The following is an 18,690-nucleotide window of genomic DNA, read 5'->3' as shown; positions in this document are numbered from 1 at the left end:
AAGGGTCACCAAAGTAAATAAACGTTTCTTGGAGGACAGTAAGCACAGGGCAGAAGTTAGCTGCAATTATTTTAATAGCTCCATCTATGCCCAAACAGGGCAGTTAGCTAAGGAGAGAGATAAGTACATATCCAGTTCTCTCATCCAGTTCAGCACTGAGGGAAGCAGACAGTCATAAATGTGGCTTCTTCATGGAGAACTGGCTTTACTGATTTATAAAGGACTCCTTTCAACAGGACTTACTTCACAAGATCAGTGAACCAGGAGCAAACACATCAGAAATTACTATTTCTCCTGTATAGCGTCTGTAATGGAATCTTCAGGTGAGTCCTGTAACATCCCATGTATAAGGATTTCTATCTATTTCAAGACAAGGGTTTATAACTCAGATCCTAAAGTAGCCAGCACAATAACTTCAGCAAATTCTGAGCCAACCCACTGCTCCCATCTTCACCTCAACCCTGGACTGGCTAATTTTTTGATTAAGTCTTAAAAATTTTCAAGCAATTTTAATCAGCCAGGCACTTTTTTGTTCTGGGATTAGAATTGTATGTTGTTTAGAATGGAAAGTTTTTTGCTTATTTTCGAACTTCAGATTTTACTCTGTTATTGTCAGGGAGGTGTGCTGTGTCTAGTCCCAAAGGAGACTCCATGAATAGCAAGGGTCATCCAAACAGGAAGATTGTCTCTATACTTCCAGGCTATGAGCAGATATACATACAGATAGATCTCGCTTTTCTCCTCTTTTTTGCTCCTTATGTTTTTAAAATGGCTACACCATACAAGACACCAAAGGAACAGAAGTTAGAACAAAAGGAAGTCTACCATACTGCAAACATGCTGGACCAAGTACACATACCTAAAAATCAGGTGGCTTAAAAGGTATCACTGTAGGCAAAACAAAGTTTATGTGTTATAAGTGGGATTGGGTCTGTTCTCTGGAGACTTCCATTGTTTGTATAGGTGCTGCCTAACGTGGGAGGTGCTAGGATCCCCTGGACTCCGATGAGAAGCAAGGACTGGTGCGAGGCTTATCAAAACACAAGGCTATTCATTATGAATGATCACCCCCTGACTCCACGAATTAGCTCAAGCATTTAGAGGACTGGAAGAGCTTCTTATGAAATAGCTGTCGTTGAGGACTAGGAGAAAGCTCACCTGACATAAGTGGAAAGTTATTTTATTAGTGTTTTGGTACTCACTAGCTTCTAAGACAGTGAACACACTCCTATACATAATCTGGAGAGCAACGACATTGCCCATGGTGCTGCATGAGTTCCTTTTACGTCACTGTTTTCCAATTATTCATCTGGGTTAGTGACTGGGTTAGTTAGACTATCCTGTTCTCCTATTAGGTTTACACATTTTCGCTCCATATATATATATATATATGTGTATATATATACACATATATATATGTGTGTGTGTGTGTGTGTGTATGTGTGTCTGTCTGTCTGTGTGTAGTCTTATTAAATTATTCTAATTATTTATATAAAGCCTTGACAAAAGTGAAATCCATAGCCCCCAGGTGATAGATTCATGGCATAGAACCTCCTGGTCACACCCAGGCTCCACCGAGACCACCATCCTTAGAGACAGCAGGCTCTGAGTAATGTGCACCTCACGGTATCTGGACCCATGTTCCCTTTCTTCTGAGCACATCACATGGTCCTGAAGGGCAGGGATTGTTTCTCCGTCTCCCTTGTGTTCAGCATCATGAAGCTTCTCATGCCACACTGCAGCAGGGGAGCCCTCCCAAAAAGTAGAAGACAGAAACTGGCCCATAATAGATCTGGGCCAATTCAGACTCAGGCAGAGTTCCTGGGAGTCAGGGAGACTGTCCTTCCCTGACAACTCAGAACAGGAAGTGACAGAAGAGTCAGGGGCATTGTGACACTGCTACTTGCCAACTTCCTTTCCCTGAACTGATAGGGTAGTGCTCCTAAAGCCTTTGGTTGTCTCGCTCCAGGATTCCTGCTTTGTGAGATACAGGAGGTTTACTTCTGTCCTTTTCCTGAATCACAACTTAATCATTACTTCTACCTGCTACAGGCTTGGATGGGTTTGCTAAGGGCTGGGAGGCTATGAGACAAATGTGCCTCAAGTGTTTGTGAGCTCCAGTAAACAAGCAGTTGTGATTGTTGCTCAGTTTGTTTTAACCTGAGACGATTTGTCAACCTTCTTCCCCACAGTTATACAGAAGAAGGTTCATCACACTCTTCCGTGATCACCTCCTTCCACAAGCTCTTCTGAAAACACAAACTCACAATACCTAGCAAAAACAAATTTCACAGATTCTCACCTCAGCACTACTGTTATCTTGTTGCTTCCTTAGCTGTGAGAAAGCAGATTAGTGTTTCTTTCTTTTTCTCCCTGCACCCCATTCCTCCTTCTTTCCTGACAGGATCTCACATGTTCATAATCCTCCTGCCTCGGCCTCCTAAGTTCTGGGATCATGGATGTATGCCAACATACTGAACGAAAAGGTTTTGTATTCTTGAAGTGCTGGATTCCAACGCAGGTCCTTGCACAGGCCAAGTCAGTACCTGACCACTGAGCCACATGCTCACTTTTCAAGCATTAACACAGTAGATGTTTTACATAAACACTTAAACATCTGCCGTGGTTTCTCACTGTCCAGAAACAAATACCTACATTTACCAGATTCTAAAAGTGAGATAATGAAGAGTTGCTCATTTTCAATTCTAACAATGTAAAAGAATTCTCATCCTGTGCCAGTGTTCAGCTTCATATATGAATTACAGGTCAGTACCTCTTTGACTTGGTCGTCTTGGCTAATGTGGCACTCAGGGTCTGGCTGCCGGGTGCCCAGTGACTCTGACAGGGCCTGCAGGGCTTCATCACTCATGACACCCTGTTAAAAGGGAAAAAGTCAGTGCATAAAAACAAAACAGATAATTCTTCAGTGTTTTAGAGTTTAGAGAATCCATATAATCATTTATTTGTTAAATATACATTTTAAATACAGAAGGTGAATTGTAGATTGAGAAATTACTAGATAGGAAGCATTATTTGAAAATTACAAGAGGAAGAAAAAGGACTTACCGATGAATGAAAGCTTGGCCTAAGACACCAGACCTGTTCCTATAGCACAGCTAGAGGGTACACTCAAGACTTATTTTGCAAGTAAGATATATGATTATAATAAAAATGATATTACAAAAGACCCTTATCAAAATAAAAGCTGCAAGCAAGTAGACTTGCACAATCCTGTTTGTCTTTCTTTTTTTAAAAATGTGTTTCTGAAAGCTCGGCCCTTCAGCAAAACAGCTGAGTTCAAGTAACCGAGAGAGCTGAAGTGGCCTCTGAAGACAATGTCAGGGCTCTGAGAACTCCCACTGCCAGGGCGTGGTGCTCCCCACAGCTCTCCCAGCCATTGAGATAAAAATAAACTATTCCCTCCAGCAGGGCCAGAGCAGAGGCAGCCCTGATAGAAATGGCCCTTAGCATTATCAGCACCCCTCACACAGGGCACACGTGCCCCCATCCAGCCTGGAGCTGAAGGATCAACCCTGAAGACAGAGTTAGGTTACAGCTTGTTGCTGAGGCAGCAGAAACAGCTTTGCTGACATCCCTAAAATGACCCACAAAGCTCCCTTGAGAAACTCAAGTCTAAGATTCCATGTTTCAAGAGTTGTGTCTGTCTCTGTGTTACAACATGAGATGGTCTTGTATGACAATAGGAAAGGTTATGCTCTAAAATTATTCATAATTGAACAAAATCAGGCAAATAACTGTTGTCATCTGGGCTCCGGCTATTTAAGGAAGAGCATACCTCTTCCACCTTCCTTTTCTTCTCCTGGGGAAGAACAGCACTTCTGGTCACTCCAGCAGACTGAGCTTTAGAAACCTCATCTGTAGATTTCTGAAAAAGAAAATACAATAGATATTTACAGGTGATGGAAGTTCAATTGTTATAAACAGAACTAAAATATTATTTTTACATCCAAGACACTTTCTAGCAGAGGCTTCCTTAACAGAGCTAAAAACAATACCTCTTCCTTAGCTTGCTTTTCAGTCGGAGAACTACAGGTGAAGTCAGAAGACAAGGCATCTATAGCATCATCAGGTCCCATGGGTTTCTAGAGAAAAGAGCACAGAATAACTCCTAATTGCCAAACTAGAGATTAGGAGTCTTGCGAAGAAACATTTTTTTGCATTCCTTAGATACCAAGTGAGAAACATTAACGAAATTACTCAGAAGGAAGCCATGTTTGGAAGGGAGTGGGTGGCTTCTCCTTTTCCCTCCTTCTAACCGAGTTACATGTGGTTATATGTTCTCGTCATACTAATAATTATCAGTATTTACTATATCCTTTTATCTTCTTGACCTCATCATTCCACCTCCATACATATACATGGCCAAGGAACAGTGAAACAGCCCCATGCCCACCTTTTTTTCTAGAAATAGAAAAGAAACATTATCTGATTAAGAGATTGGTGTGGTAATCATCTTCAGATACAGAATTGTTCCAGCTTTTTTATTGTGTTTGTCTGATCCTGGAGATTGAACCCAGAGTTTTGGGCACACTAAACAAGTACTCTGCCACTGAGCTATATCCCCAGATAACATTTTACTTTTGATTTTGTGACAGAGTATAATTTACCCAGGCTGTCCATGAACTCAGCCTCCTGAGTAACTGGGATTACAGAACGGCATCACCAAACCCAGTTTGGGACTGGTAGTTCTATACCCCCAAAGGAAGATACACCGCATTGATACAGATCTGAGAATACATGAACACAAACTCACAGGGGAGTCTGAAGGAGGTCCTGTGATTCCTTCTTTTTTCTGAAACAAAAATGAAAGAAAGTGAGAAGTCAAAATTAATTCTTCTGATTGACAAAATGTATTCTCAGTCTATTATGAACTATACTGTGTAATTTCCCATAGATACGCTGAAGTTCCAAAGAACCTCAGAATGGTATCTTATGGGACATAGGATCTCTAAATAAGAAATTCGGTAAAGCTAGGACATTAGTGGGGATCCTTATCAAGTGAAACTAATGTCCTTATGAAGAGAGCAAACTGAGGCCCAGAGCAACCAGAGGGAAGGCAATGTGAAAGGACTGGGGAGAAGATAGCCATCAACAAGCCTAGCAAACAGGCCTGGAAGAAGCTGCCTCTCAAGAGTCCTTGGAAGAAGCCAGCTATCCAAGATCCTAACTGTGACTTCCAGACTCTGGAAACAGCAGATGACACATTTTTCTTGCTTAAGCTATCCAGTTTGTAATACATTGTCAGGGATGTTCTAAAAGGTTAGCACACTTTTTATTAACCACTGTATATGCCCCATTCAACTTTCTAAACTTTGATATTAATAGGAAATTATCTTCCAAGAAAGAAATAAAAGTAGAAGAAAACTTACAGCCAGAAGTTCCCTGTACTCTGGAGGAATAGTTTCTTCTCTTATACCCAGTGGCTCCAGGTAGGTAGAATCCATTGGATCCTAGAATTAAATCACACATGAAGATTTATTATGCCATTAATATGCTGACAATGATATATAAAATGAAAGGATACTCCAGTACTAATTTTTTTGTAACTATTGAGATGAAAATAAATCATTAAGAAGCTAAAACTGAACATGCCTCAAAAGTTCTTACGGTATGCTAACAATTATTTAATTAGTCTTATAGATAGCACTTTAAGTCCATCATTTCCACCATTTTCTCTGTGTTTTTTATCCTTCATAAACTCTAGAAGTAAAACTTTGTTACTTTTTTAAATATTTTCATCTCATCTATGATTTATTTCTTATACCATGATAAATGTAATTTTATCAATTTTTAGACATTTAAGTGGATCATATTTTAAAAATATTGTTCTGCATATGGGATTATTCATAAATATTATATACCATAACTTTGAATGTTTTCTAATGCTATATAAATAATATAATTTTGTTGGTCTGGTTTATTCAAAATTATGACTTTGTATTATATCCATGTTGATGCATAAGGAAGCCACTTTCCCTTTAGGAAGCACTGAGTAGCTTCCTATATTCTGTTAACTATATTGTTTCCAAATGTTCTGCCAGATAAGCTTCTTGCAGAAAACACTGGCAAAGCTCCTAGGCTCTCCCTGGAAGGGACCTATGACTGAAAGGGACACTTATTTTTAGTATCTAGTGCCTTAGTTGAGTTGTCTGACTTTCAAACTTTTGGAAGTCTGGTCATACAAATGGCACCACACCATGCTTTAAGTCATTTTCCTAATTCCCTGGTGAATGTTATTTGCTCATTGTCCAAACAACTTCTCAATTTTCTACTGAGTTGTCTTTTTCTCTGGTTTTCTATTTATTATAAATTGTAGAAACAAAGATTTAATGGTATCTATTGAAAATATTTTCATCTAATTAACAACATTTTTAATATCAGGAAATAAAATTATATTACTTTTTGAAAAGTAAGAATAGATTAACTCAGATTATAAGGATATAAAACTCAAAATAAATTCAAGTCCACTACATCAAATCTAAAGGACAGAAAAGAAGACTTTCTGACCTAGTCAGTGAGAGTTCTAGCACCATCAGATATTTTCTGAACCAATGAAATTGTGTAGCTGTCACAAGGCAGACTGTTTCCACGCTGACCACTAACTTTTGGTTTCTATTATCAATGTTGATACCATCCTGCTTCTACATATTCAACAGAATATGATATGTCCTCCTATGCTTAACAGTCACAGCTTCATGTGCTTGCCTATCCATTGAAGATGAATTCTTACTGGCTTCCAATTACATACCAAAACTTCTGGTCCAGTGTACCATGAATCATCTTTGCTAGTTTCTTCAGGTTCCCCTAAAGTGTCTATCAGGTCATCTAAAGCATCCATGTCTGACTGGAAATGAAATAGAAAGAATGTAAATGTTATTTGGTAGATATATTGCCCTTGATTTTTAACTACAAAAATTTATCAAGTACTGTAACTTTTCCAAAAGTACTTAAAATTCAGCCCATTTTTATTATAAAGATACAGAGTCCAGATTCTGAGTTGGAAAGATAAAAGGCTACATTGAGGTAAGAATCACCATTTCAAAATGTACCAAGTCATTAATTTCAGCAACAAATTTATTAGTTCACAATGTCTATGAAGTCAAGATACTGACAGTTAAAATTGAAAAAGAAAAACAAATGCAAGAATTAGCCACTTGGTACTTGTTGCTTTTCATTGCCCCACCCCCAGTTTCATAGTACATAATCCGTAGACAGCATGTCTTCCAAATAGAAGCTATTTTTAAAAATGAATTCTCCTGTGTTTATCCATTTCTTTATGAGCATTGTTGTTGCTCACTTGCTTGCCCAAAGATAGCTTTGAAGAGAAATCATTTGAGATCAATGGTAAAATATATATGAACTGTCAGTTTAGTTTGAAACATGAACTCAGCATATTAATGAGAGGAATCTACCACCTTGCTTTGCAGTTATGGATAACTCAGTATGGACAGGCACCTTAAATGGAAAGACCCTCACTACAGACTAAAAGTGTCACTGAAGATGACCACATCCCTACGATGGTTTTAGGATGGTTTTATAGTACTTGACATAAGTAATAGAAATTAGGGTCTACTAACTTTGGACTATTTTTCCTTTTTAAGTTACTGTTGGTATTTCTTGGAAAGGGGATAGACTTCAAAGAAGTACCTTATATTTTTACCAATACAGAATAGTTAGACAGTACCTTATATTCTTTACCAATATGGAATACTTAGAGAGGTAATACTTAACTCTCAAGATGTCCCTACTTTACAACCAAGAGATGGGCAAAGCCAAGTCTTAATCAGTTATGATGTTGCTAAAGAACAGACTTTAAAAATAGAAAATAGCCGGGCAGTGGTGGCACACGCCTTTAATCCCAGCACTCGGGAGGCAGGAGGCAGAAACTGGCGGATCTCTGTGAGTTCAAGGCCAGCCTGGTCTACAAGAGCTAGTTCCAAGACAGGAACCAAAAGCTACGGAGAAACCCTGTCTCAAAAAAAAAAATAGAAACTATTAATAATCTCAATGTATTGGAACTAGAGTTTCAAACAGGCTTTTATCATGAAATGGTACAAACAGTGTGAAGGCCTCACTTTCAACTTGGTCATAATTTCTTTAAACTCAAAGTCATTAAATTTTTGCTTTAAAATCACAAGACATCAGACTGAGACAAGCAGCAGAGGACAGATGTCTGACGATGAACTGATGTGATGTCCATACCTTGTCAGATGGCTTGTTTTCTTTGGACTCCACTGGTGAAGCTGGCGTTAATGATTTCTTTTCTTTCTTCTAGTGGGAATTTAGAAGGACTTTAAAAACTTTCATATACCTTTATGAAACAACTTTATGACACAGCTGAGATGAATTATTCAAATGTAATAGCTTAGATCATGTACTAGTCCCCTGATCTGCTCTGGAGAGCAATTTGCATGTTTCAAAACTAACTATAAATGTGAAGCCTATTTAGTGATGTGAAAGAGAGCATGTATGTATCTGATTTGTGATAAAAGGCTTTCCTTATAGAAAGGCAATTAAAATATTGTTTGGTATATGAAAGAGATAGAGATGGAAGAGAAGAAAGAAAGGGAGGGAAAAGAAGCAGAGGGGGATAGGAAGGAAAAGATTGAGAGAGGAAAAAGAAGGAAGATAAAGGAGATGAGGCAACTTTCCCTGGGTTGCAGAGCAAGGAACAAAGCCATGATCTGTATCAGGAGTGCCTGGCCTTTATTCACCATACTTGTCCTAGGCCTTTCAACCCTCCAAGTTCTTTCTGAAATTGCTCCTTGTAGCCACTGTTCCCCGGGTCTTCACATCCACTCATCAAGACCACTGTGTTGCTTGCCTTGGTATATCCTTGTTCTTTCCTTGATTTTCCTCATCATTAATTACTATAGTTCCTCTCAAAGACAGCTAGTAACTTTCCTACCTGTAGCTTCCTGCCTCTGTTCAGACATGATTTCTGAAGATGTCAGCTCACATCCCTCAACCCACCATAGCAAAGCAACATTCTGATCCTGCTGCTGGGTTTGTGTCCTTGTCTTGTCACCGTGGGTTTTTTGCTTGTTTCCAATGGCACACACTCTGTATGTTCCTGATTTGTGATGATGATCTATCCCAAATCTTCTAGGGCCAGGGACTAAACTTTTGGCAGGAATTATATTGAGGAGGCTTCATTCATTTAGGACCACACAGGGTCATGTCTCATTTGAAAGTATCAAATTTGCGAAGCAGATCCCAGACTGCCTGCATTTGTACAGCAGTAGTGACATGCGTGGCTGCTTGGAACTTTGCAGTCACTTGCACCGTCTCTTTGTTTCACAGCGATGGTGTGAGGACAGTGACGTTACTTAACTAGGAAGTGTGAGGATTGTGTTGACGGTACCTGACAAGCACAATGTAAATACTTGCAAACAACTAAAGACTAAACAAGCAACTGCTATGACTTTGGTGGTGAAACCTGTTATGTACAAGCTGTGATCTGGGAACTGAGCCACCTTTGGGGAGTCAGTTACCACTTTGTGTAGAGACATTCACACACCTTCCTCTTCCTTCTGTCAGCTCAATCTCTTCCTTTTTCTCTCTTTATTCTCTCCCTTCCCTCCTCTCTCTCTGTCCTCCCTTCTTCTGTGCACCAAACAATAGTTTGCTACACAACCTCCCTTAGGCCTGTCATATACTTCAGTCCAGTGTAGCCTGAACTAGGCACCCTTTCCTCCACATGAAGTCTATGAGCTTGTCGGCCTTTCAAGGGTAACCAAAGGCTCTGGGACAGCGCTGCAAGGCCTCCACTCCACTCCTAAGGAGGCACGTGCTCACAGTTGACCCTGGGTGTGGACCACACAGTGAGAACTTCCAAAAGCTTTGTGTTGTGGCATCTGTCTTGCCTTACTTTGGTGTAATCAGTGTACTCAGGCCAGATTCTGAAGTCCCAGAACACTGTATTTTACTTTACCTCTGCCCTTGTCGGCTAACTCCCTCTAAAACTTGAAGACTTCGCCTCTGCAATAACTTTGATTAGCTCCCAGTTTTTTCTTCTATTCTAGCTCTAAGCCACACTACATAATGACTCACCAGCACCTTTGAAACAGCCCCCAAGCAACCTTTACTCCCCTGTCACTACTAACATGCTCCACAGCATTCTCTTGAGCAGCCTTAACCTGTCTTTCTGGTCTTACTGCCGCCTCTGGACTCTGCCTTCTGACACTGGAATGTGCTTGTGCCCAAAACTCATCTGACAATTGCCAATACCCTGAATCCTTTGTGAACCTGGAATCCCGAATGTCCTTCCATGCCTACCTCAAAGGTCTCTGCTCTCTCAAAGTGCGGTGGGTCCCCATGTCAGATGAAATCTACCCTTTCTTCATAAAATATCTCTCTTTAGGAGCCTCTCTTATTCTGCCTTGAGTTAAAGTTCCTCTACTTCAACACTAGATGGGCTAACCTGTAGCTAGGACATTCTTTTTGTTTGTTTGTTTGAGAACAGGATTTCTCTGTTTTGGAGCCTGTCCTGGAACTAGCTCTTGTAGACCAGGCTGATCTCGAACTCCCAAAGATCTGCCTGCCTCTGCCTCTCAAGTGCTGGGATTAAAGGCGTGTGCCACTAACGCCCAGCAGCTAGAACATTCTCAGTCAATTATAATGTCATATACTAAATTAAGACAGATTTGATTAATCCTACATAGTTGGGAAAGAATCAGGAGTAAATCAAATAAAATAACTTATGGAAAGTTCCAGAATCAAGTCGGTGTATAAAAGAATTCTACGCAAGCTTTTCTTAGTGGGATCACTTAGCTTTTACTTATGACTTGGGCTGGTTTATATGCAGAATCACACCTCAAATTTTTAATGCATTCATTTAGTCTAGCCTAAACTAGGTGCCCTTATCTCACATGAATTCTACAGGCTTTTCAACCTTTCAAAGGAAACCAGAGGCTTGGGGCAGCACTCATACAGAGGAGTTGTAACAAATCCAAACTTGACCTGACATCTACCCATTTTCATATTAGTTCATTACGACCACGGTGATAATATATAAGCAATTTATTGCAAAAGCCCTCATATATGAGTGTTTCTACTTAAAAGTTTCTGTGAGTTTGGTTAAAGTAATGTGCATGATATCCCAAGATACCATAAAGCAAAATGTTCAGGGCATGTGTCACACTTTTTACCTTTGTCTGAGACTTTAGGACTGCAACTGGAGTTCCTCCAAGGCGCCACGGCAGACTTCTTGCAGTACATCTACACTCGTGATGTGAAGGCTTGCCATGCTATCCACTCACACCCTTGCTGTAACTGACTTAGTGGTAAGACTGCTAATGGAAACATTCTAAGCCGAGAATAATGCGTACTTAAGCATTAATGTTTTATGATCTTGACTTCATGCCTGTGAGTCTGGAAGGCAAGGCATGAACCAACTTACATTTTAATTTCTTTGGCGTTGATACCATTATATGCCAGGTGCCCAATAAGTATTTCATGGATGCACACATTTCAAAACTATTTTAGTCTTCAAAACTACTTACTATTTTGGTCTTTAGTACTACAGATTCTGAAAACATATGTTCTTCCTCACAAAAATTCATACAGAGTGCCTATTATTTCTGTCTTTTGTGTGCTTCTTAGAACAGAAGTCTGACATAAAAGATCATGTTACATGTGAATGTGTACTCACTTTGTCACCTGCCTTCTCCGATGCTGCAGTCACAGTCACACCAGCAACCACACCCCCACCAGCAGCAGAAGGAACACCCTGTGCTTTTGTCTGCGAGCAAAGAGAGAAGAGTGAGAGGACTAAGTAAGCACCTTTGACTATGACCAAGAGCGTGAGTTTCAGATGTCACCAACACCTGACAGTTTGTTTTCATGGAATCCCTGTTGAAAAAATTTGCTAGCTTCTTCTGCATGTAGTGTAATGCTGGGCACAACACAGGGGTGGGCTCGAGAACCTTCAGTGTTCATTCAGGGTAAACAGATGTCGAAACACCATTGCCCCTGACCAATGAGCTCAGTGTGCTGTGGTGAACTGGAGCCCACAGATGAGCTGTGGTTGCCCCTGTCAGCTGCTCTCATCCAAACCCAGTTCTCCACATAGTCTGACTTCTAAAAGAAGCTACAGATTGGGATTTTACGTGAAATGTCCTGGTATCTTTTGCCAGTACCTAATTAAAAATAATTTTGAGCCTGTTAGAAATAATTTTCAACAATATTGTTAGCCAAACCAAAAACCCATGTTCTTGTATTTAACTCCTGAATTATATATTTGTGAACTCTGATATCTGATATAAAATGCATTGTAAAGTGGGCCAGCCTAGTATTATCTTCCATAATGCTCTCAATGAGAAATGTCTCATAGATATTTCTTTTTCTAAGGGCAAAGTGCCTCTAACTCAGAATTGATTTCTGAGTTCATGTTTCATGAATTCATGTCTTCCTCATGCAAAATAAGCATGAGGACTTCCGTGTAAAGAAGCAGAGGGAGTTCTTTGCTCATGTTCTCCCTCCTTCTGCTCTTCATCTGGGCCTGGGGAGCTCAGTCCAGTGCTCCATTGTGGGTCTCTGTCTCTATCTCCATCCATCGCCAGATGAAGGTTCCATGGTAATATGCAAAATTACCATGTGTGGCTATGGGAGAAGGCCAGTTCAGTCACCCTCTCCTCTGCTGCCCAAGGACCTAGCTGAGGAAATCCCCTTAGACACCTAGGAAACCCTCTAGAGCCAAGTCTCTTGCCAACCCTAAAATGGCTCCCTTAGTTAAGATATCTTCTTCCCTGCCCTCATATCCATCCTTCCTCCATTTCCACCATCCCCTTCCCCCCAGCTCACCCCCATCCTCGAGCTCCCAACTTTTGCCTGGCGATCTTGTCGACTTCCAATATCCAGGAGGATAAATATATGTTTTTCTTTGGGTTCACCTTCCTATTTAGCTTCTCTAAATCACGAACTATAGGCTCAATGTCCTTTGTTTATGGCTAGAATCTACTTATGAGTGAGTACATACCATATTCCTCTTTTTGGGTCTGGGTTATCTCACTCAGTAAAGTGTTTTCTATTTCCATCCATTTGCATGCAAAGTCAGGACCGTGAGGGGTGTGCCCACCCACGGAGACGGTGGGACTGATCTAATGGGAGCTCACCAAGGCCAGCTGGACTGGGACTGAACAAGCCTGTGATCAAACCAGACTCTCTGAATGTGGCTGACCCTGAGGGCGGACTGAGAAGCCAATGATAATGACACCGGGTGAGTTTTGATTCTACTGCATGTACTGGCTTTTTGGGAGCCTAGTCTGTTTGGATGCACATCTTCCTAGACCTGGATGGAGGGGGGAGGGCCTTGGACTTCCCACAGGGCAGGACACCCTGACTTCTCTTAGGACTGGAGAGGGACAGGGAGGGGGAGTGGGGAGAGTGGGAGGGAAATGAGAAGATGGGAGAAGGTGGAAATTTTTAATAAATAAATAAATGAATGAATGAATGAAGTTAGGAAGGAAGCAGAGGGAGTCAGTCATTCTGTAATCCCAGATGCTTTGAAGGTTGAGGAGGAAAATTATTTGAGTCCATAGATTCAAGCATAGATTGAGTCACACACACACACACACACACACACACACACACACACACACACACACAGTGAAGGGGGAAGGGAAGAGGAGGAGAGAGGCAGACAGAATGATGGACACAGAAACAGAGAGAGAGAGAGAGCGCAAATATGAACGAGTAAACGAGATTGCAGGGCACTTGCAATCATTCGCTGACCCAAGTTTAGAGGGGACTAGGAAGCAGCCTTATTTTAAAGTTTTCTGATTTGGAGACAGAAAAGTCTGCTACCCTGTTGTCATGATGGTCACCGTGTGCAGAATGAGAAGGTTGGACAGTGCATTTCTCTAAATCTATCTGTGTGCCTTTCTCAGCGCCTCCATAATTCCACATTCCAACAATTGCATCTTGCAAGACCAGGGCAACAACAGTTCTAAATCATTACAATACCAAGTGCATCCAGTTCAACCCCACAGATTCAGTCTGTGATATTAGATAATTGATATTAGTGGTTACATATTTATCAAGCTCACCTTTGGTTCTGTTGATTTCTCTGACACCATCTTCTCATTTGATCTGGAAACTTCTTTTTCTTTATGAGCATGTTTACTTCCTGTATCTGATGCATGCTTCGGAAAGTTTGGGGTCTGAAAGTACACAAAAATTATTAACATGATGGTGGTTTAAAACAGTTCAGATATTTTTCTTTATAGAAAAAGGGCTGTGCTTTTTGCGGTTTTGTATTGCATAAATATCAATTAGTGTGAGGTAAATGCCACTGTAATTTTTTTAAGGCAGGATTTCTATGTATAGCCTTGGCTGTCCTGGAACTAGCTCTGTAGACCAGACGGCCTCAAACTCACAAAGATCCGTGTGCACCACCACCATCATACTTTAGGTACAAAATCTGAAACACTGCAAATCTTCCTAAAACCTTCATTAAGAATCACTGAATATGCCAGGTGATGGTGGTACATGCCTTTAATCCCAGCACTTGGGAAGCAGATGCTTGGAGATCTCTATGAGTTCAAGGCCAGCCTGGCCTAAATAGCTAGTTCCATGACAGTCAAGGCTACACAGAAAAACAATATCTCGGAGGGAGTGGGGGAACACTGAACATTGCTATGGCCACATGATGGTTCTGGGTCAGCTGAGGAAACAAGCCTGTCTCACAGCAGAAACTGATATACACGGTCAAGTCCTAGCAAACAGCACTTACTTTCTCAAGAGCCACAGATGGCTGTTAATTTCAAATAAGTAAAAGCTAAATGTGTTAGAATATACTAATTTTATAATTATAATTATAAGGTGGCCCACAAACACAATTCAGGCTAACCCACTCTGTCCTCAGGAGAAACTCCAGGCATATACTGTAGTCATCAACAACCTGCCAACAGTCTCCATTAGTTACAATCACCAGCAAAGGAAAACTGGGTCTTTAAGATGTCTCCAAAGACACATATTCCTCTAACCTCTGAGCTGCTTTGTACATCCCCTAAGATTGACCAGTAGTTGTCAGGCAACCTACAATGGCATCAAAAGATTAAGGTGAGCACTAAGTTTGCTGACCTGAGTTTGCTGTGCTCTCTGCCACCCATTCATCTTGAAAAGTCTCTGGCAATAGGAGATGAAATATAGGCACATCCCCTAAGGGCCAATTCTTTTGACATTTGGTAGAAAAACCACAAATATCGAAATATGAAACAGAAGACAATTTTCACCTACTTGCTAAATTCTTCCCTCTAGAATCCCCTATGCAAAGGCTGAAGGCAGGGTCCACTGATAGGCCTTTTACAGCATCAGATAAGCCTTCCTTTTCACCCCATGGCCCTACCTATATCTGTGCTTCCAATATTTCACTCAGTTCACTGCCCTAAAGAAAACCTTAGGGTCTTAACTACATATTTGCTTAGATAGTTGACAGAAAGAAGTACAGCACTGCACTGAGGAGAAAGATGTGCTGCTGCTGGTCCTCTGGAATCCACATCACTGTGAAGGACAGCCAAGCAGCAGGGAAGCAACAATAGCTGTTCGCAGGACAAAGACGCTGAGTGACTCATGACATCTCCACCATCCCAGAGAAGACTGTCTCCAAAGATCTAGGGACAGGTTCAGCACACTGTTCCTAGTGTTTCAAGGTTACCTATGTCCTTTGTCCTTTTAAAATCATTAGTGTGTGCATGCATGTGAGTGTACATGTGTGTGCATGAATATGTGCCTGTGTACGTTCTATGTGTATGCATGTGTGTAAGTATGTGTATAGGTGCATGCATGTACATGAGTATTTGTGTGAGTGTGTATATTTGTGGGTGCACATGTATGCTTACACAAGCATGTGCCATGGTGGAGTAAGAGAAGTTAAAAGGCAACTTTCAGGAATTGGTTTTCTCCTTCAGCTGTTGGTTCTGGGGGTTGACCTCGGGTCGTCAAGCTTACATAGCAAGCACCTTTACTTCCCAGACTGTTTCCTCTGCTTGACCTTCCCTGCTCCATTGCTTTCTTTAAAAAAATATTGATTCAAATCTAGATTTGAATAACTTGTGAAATACTTTTGTCTATAAATACTATATATCTTTTTAGCAATGCATGAAATTAATGTGGTAAATATTTTATATGTATTCTATGGATTTATATTCAGCAGAATAGTCAAAGTTATTTAAATTAGCTGACAAATTCCTTTACCCATTTGGGAAACAACTCATTCATCATTATTAAAAAAGGGTCAGAATAATTCACTCACAGACTTAAATTATTTACCTTACTTGATTGTGACTTCTCAGACTCTGTTTTCACAGCCTAAATTTAGAAAAAAAAATAAATGGAAAGAGAAGTTAAAAAATGCAATGGAGATAGTTTACTAAGATGGTAATAGAGTTTCCTCAACTATGTGTGATTTGGGTATTATTATTAATATAAAATTTATGACTTAAGTTGCTTACACACTTCAGATATTACTAGTCATATGGCAATTAAACCATTACTTCTTACTCTGTGCATCAAGAATACATAAAGAGTTTTACTAATAACACTGTAGTAAACACAGAAGCCACATAAAATGTAAGTCTTCCTTGTTCAAATCCAAAGGCTCTGTACTTCCAAGTTACAAATGTAATTTTTTTATCATTGAAATACTAGCCATGGATTGGGTTCAAAGTATGAAAGAAAAGGGTGGTGGACAGAGCAGAGCAGTTATTTTTAGTACGGCATGTGCTAGGTGGGTAAGCCTAAAAGAAGGCTGTGCTGGAGCCTTAGAGAGGACAGTGTATGCTGAGAGGCTGAAGTGACTAGTACACAGAACTGCCAGGCACAGTGAACCACATCACCTGTCTCCTGTGCCTTTTCTTGTCATGTGGATGTGGTCCTTCCATCTGTTTGGAGACTGGAATGGCCTAATACAAGAGTGATTTCATTTTTATCTGACAATCTACATAAAGGGCTAAAATGGTTATATCAAGATTCATTCTTCTAGCCTAACACATCTCCTACATGAATAAATATCTAATTCTACTTGGATTTAGGCACACTAACACCAAGCGACCAAGTAAGTCTTTAAGCTTGTATTTATACTTTTTCATGAGGATTTTCATTTACAAAATTAATTTTTAAGGTTAAATCTTTGTGCAAAAGCTCTTATAATCTTTTTTATATCTGTATTTCCCATATTTGTCTATGACAAAAAGTCCCATGTCATTATCAGCTTCTGTCTGTAGTTTTAAAAATAAATTTTGTAAATTATGTGTTATATTCCTGAATACCAAATTTATTCTAAAGTTCTAAACATGCTTCTAAAGTGCTTTCTAGTACAATGTTTTACAGACTTTTCACTAGCTAAAGCTGAACTCTCCAAATAAACAAAGAGCAAAAACCTCCATAAATGCGTACAATCAACATTGATGGAGGGAAGACAGAAATCAGCACAGACTTAATACATGTTTCTAAATGTTCCAAGGTGATGACCACAAATCAGTCTTAATGCCTTCTGTTAATGTTTTCCCTCTTGGATATTTGTTTGTTTGTTTTTTTTTTGTTTTGTTTTTTCAAGACAGGGTTTCTCTGTGGCTTTGGAGCCTGTCCTGGAACTAGCTCTGTAGACCAGGCTGGTCTCGAACTCACAGAGATCCGCCTGCCTCTGCCTCCCGAGTGCTGGGATTAAAGGAGTGCACCACCATCGCCCGGCCTTCTTGGATATTTGAAGTTGTCCACAAAGCTTCAACTTAAATTTTATAATTTGAAGACACTAAGTCAAATATTCTTTTAATTTATCATCTCTGGTGCTGTATTGGTTAAGGTACAGTCATCTTCACGAAATACCTCCCAGTTACACCTGTATTCCTACTGTTTGGAGTAACAAAAAAAAAAATCAAAGTTCACTATCAAATGTTTCTAAAGAAATTTGGGATCGTTTCACACTGTGTCTTTGCTGATAAATTTTTGTTTGTGTTCCTCTGTTTGTGAATCCTCTTTTAGTTTACATAAATGCAATTTATTAAATCATTTACAAAGGAAATAAGCCAGCTAGCATTACCAGAATTTGGATTTATCAATAACTTCAAATTCACAATTTGGTAATCAAGATAGTAGTTGGGAAAACTTTAAACGACAACTAACATTCTGTATTCAGACCTAAGAAGCTCTTTAATATAAATTTAAATCAACAATCGCAAAAATTATATTTGGTAGTAATGGTACCAAACTTAATCCTAATGGGAGAAAGTGTGCACGAGGGGCTGTCTATCAGCACCGTGGTACCAGGGCTTTCCCTAAGTGCAATTACCAGCTCAATTGGGATGTGTCATGACCCACAGAGACAACATTATTATTATACCTCTTTCCAGTAAATAATTAAAGATCTCAAATTCCAGGAAATTCTCAAGAAGAGTGTGTGATAGAGCTGTAGGTGTGTATGCAGTGACAAGGCTGCATGGGGGCTACTGGTCAGCTGCAGTGCTCACAGTGGGCACTAGCTTTGAGACAGGCACTGTTCACTGTTAGTTTTCTTATGCAATTGTATGAAATGGGTGTTATATCATTTTTATTCACACTGTACAGATAAGGAAACTGAAGCAAAGAAGGGCTGTCCAGTACCACAGCTGGTAAAGAAATAGCATTCTCAGAGATGTAGTCTGGCTCCAGTGTCCATGATGCATATATTCT

At 40.0% G+C, this 18,690-nt stretch overlaps 1 protein-coding gene across 16 annotated transcripts in view; it reads right to left on the bottom strand.

Moving 5' to 3' along the window:
* The window catches only part of Cast (calpastatin), a 92,810-nt gene that overhangs the window by 25,315 nt on the left and 48,805 nt on the right, over positions 1–18,690 (bottom strand). For 8 of the 16 annotated variants that reach the window (XM_075976454.1, XM_075976453.1, XM_075976455.1 and 5 more), the window contains 11 exons: positions 16,860–16,925; positions 16,294–16,332; positions 14,070–14,183; positions 11,675–11,764; positions 8,224–8,292; positions 6,770–6,865; positions 5,391–5,471; positions 4,775–4,813; positions 4,017–4,103; positions 3,797–3,886; positions 2,774–2,875 (listed from right to left, as the gene is read on the bottom strand). In XM_075976454.1, the coding sequence (XP_075832569.1) occupies positions 2,774–2,875; positions 3,797–3,886; positions 4,017–4,103; positions 4,775–4,813; positions 5,391–5,471; positions 6,770–6,865; positions 8,224–8,292; positions 11,675–11,764; positions 14,070–14,183; positions 16,294–16,332; positions 16,860–16,925 (873 nt within the window). The remainder of the gene's footprint in view (positions 1–2,773; positions 2,876–3,796; positions 3,887–4,016; positions 4,104–4,774; positions 4,814–5,390; positions 5,472–6,769; positions 6,866–8,223; positions 8,293–11,674; positions 11,765–14,069; positions 14,184–16,293; positions 16,333–16,859; positions 16,926–18,690) is intronic. The other 8 variants (XM_075976458.1, XM_075976459.1, XM_075976461.1 and 5 more) reach the window with 2 other exon arrangements.

This window comes from Microtus pennsylvanicus, chromosome 6, assembly GCF_037038515.1.
Source record: "Microtus pennsylvanicus isolate mMicPen1 chromosome 6, mMicPen1.hap1, whole genome shotgun sequence".
In the NCBI taxonomy this organism is placed as follows: domain Eukaryota; kingdom Metazoa; phylum Chordata; class Mammalia; order Rodentia; family Cricetidae; genus Microtus; species Microtus pennsylvanicus.
The sequence above is the reverse complement of the archived record's forward strand: the minus strand, read 5'-3'. Positions and strand labels throughout refer to the sequence as shown.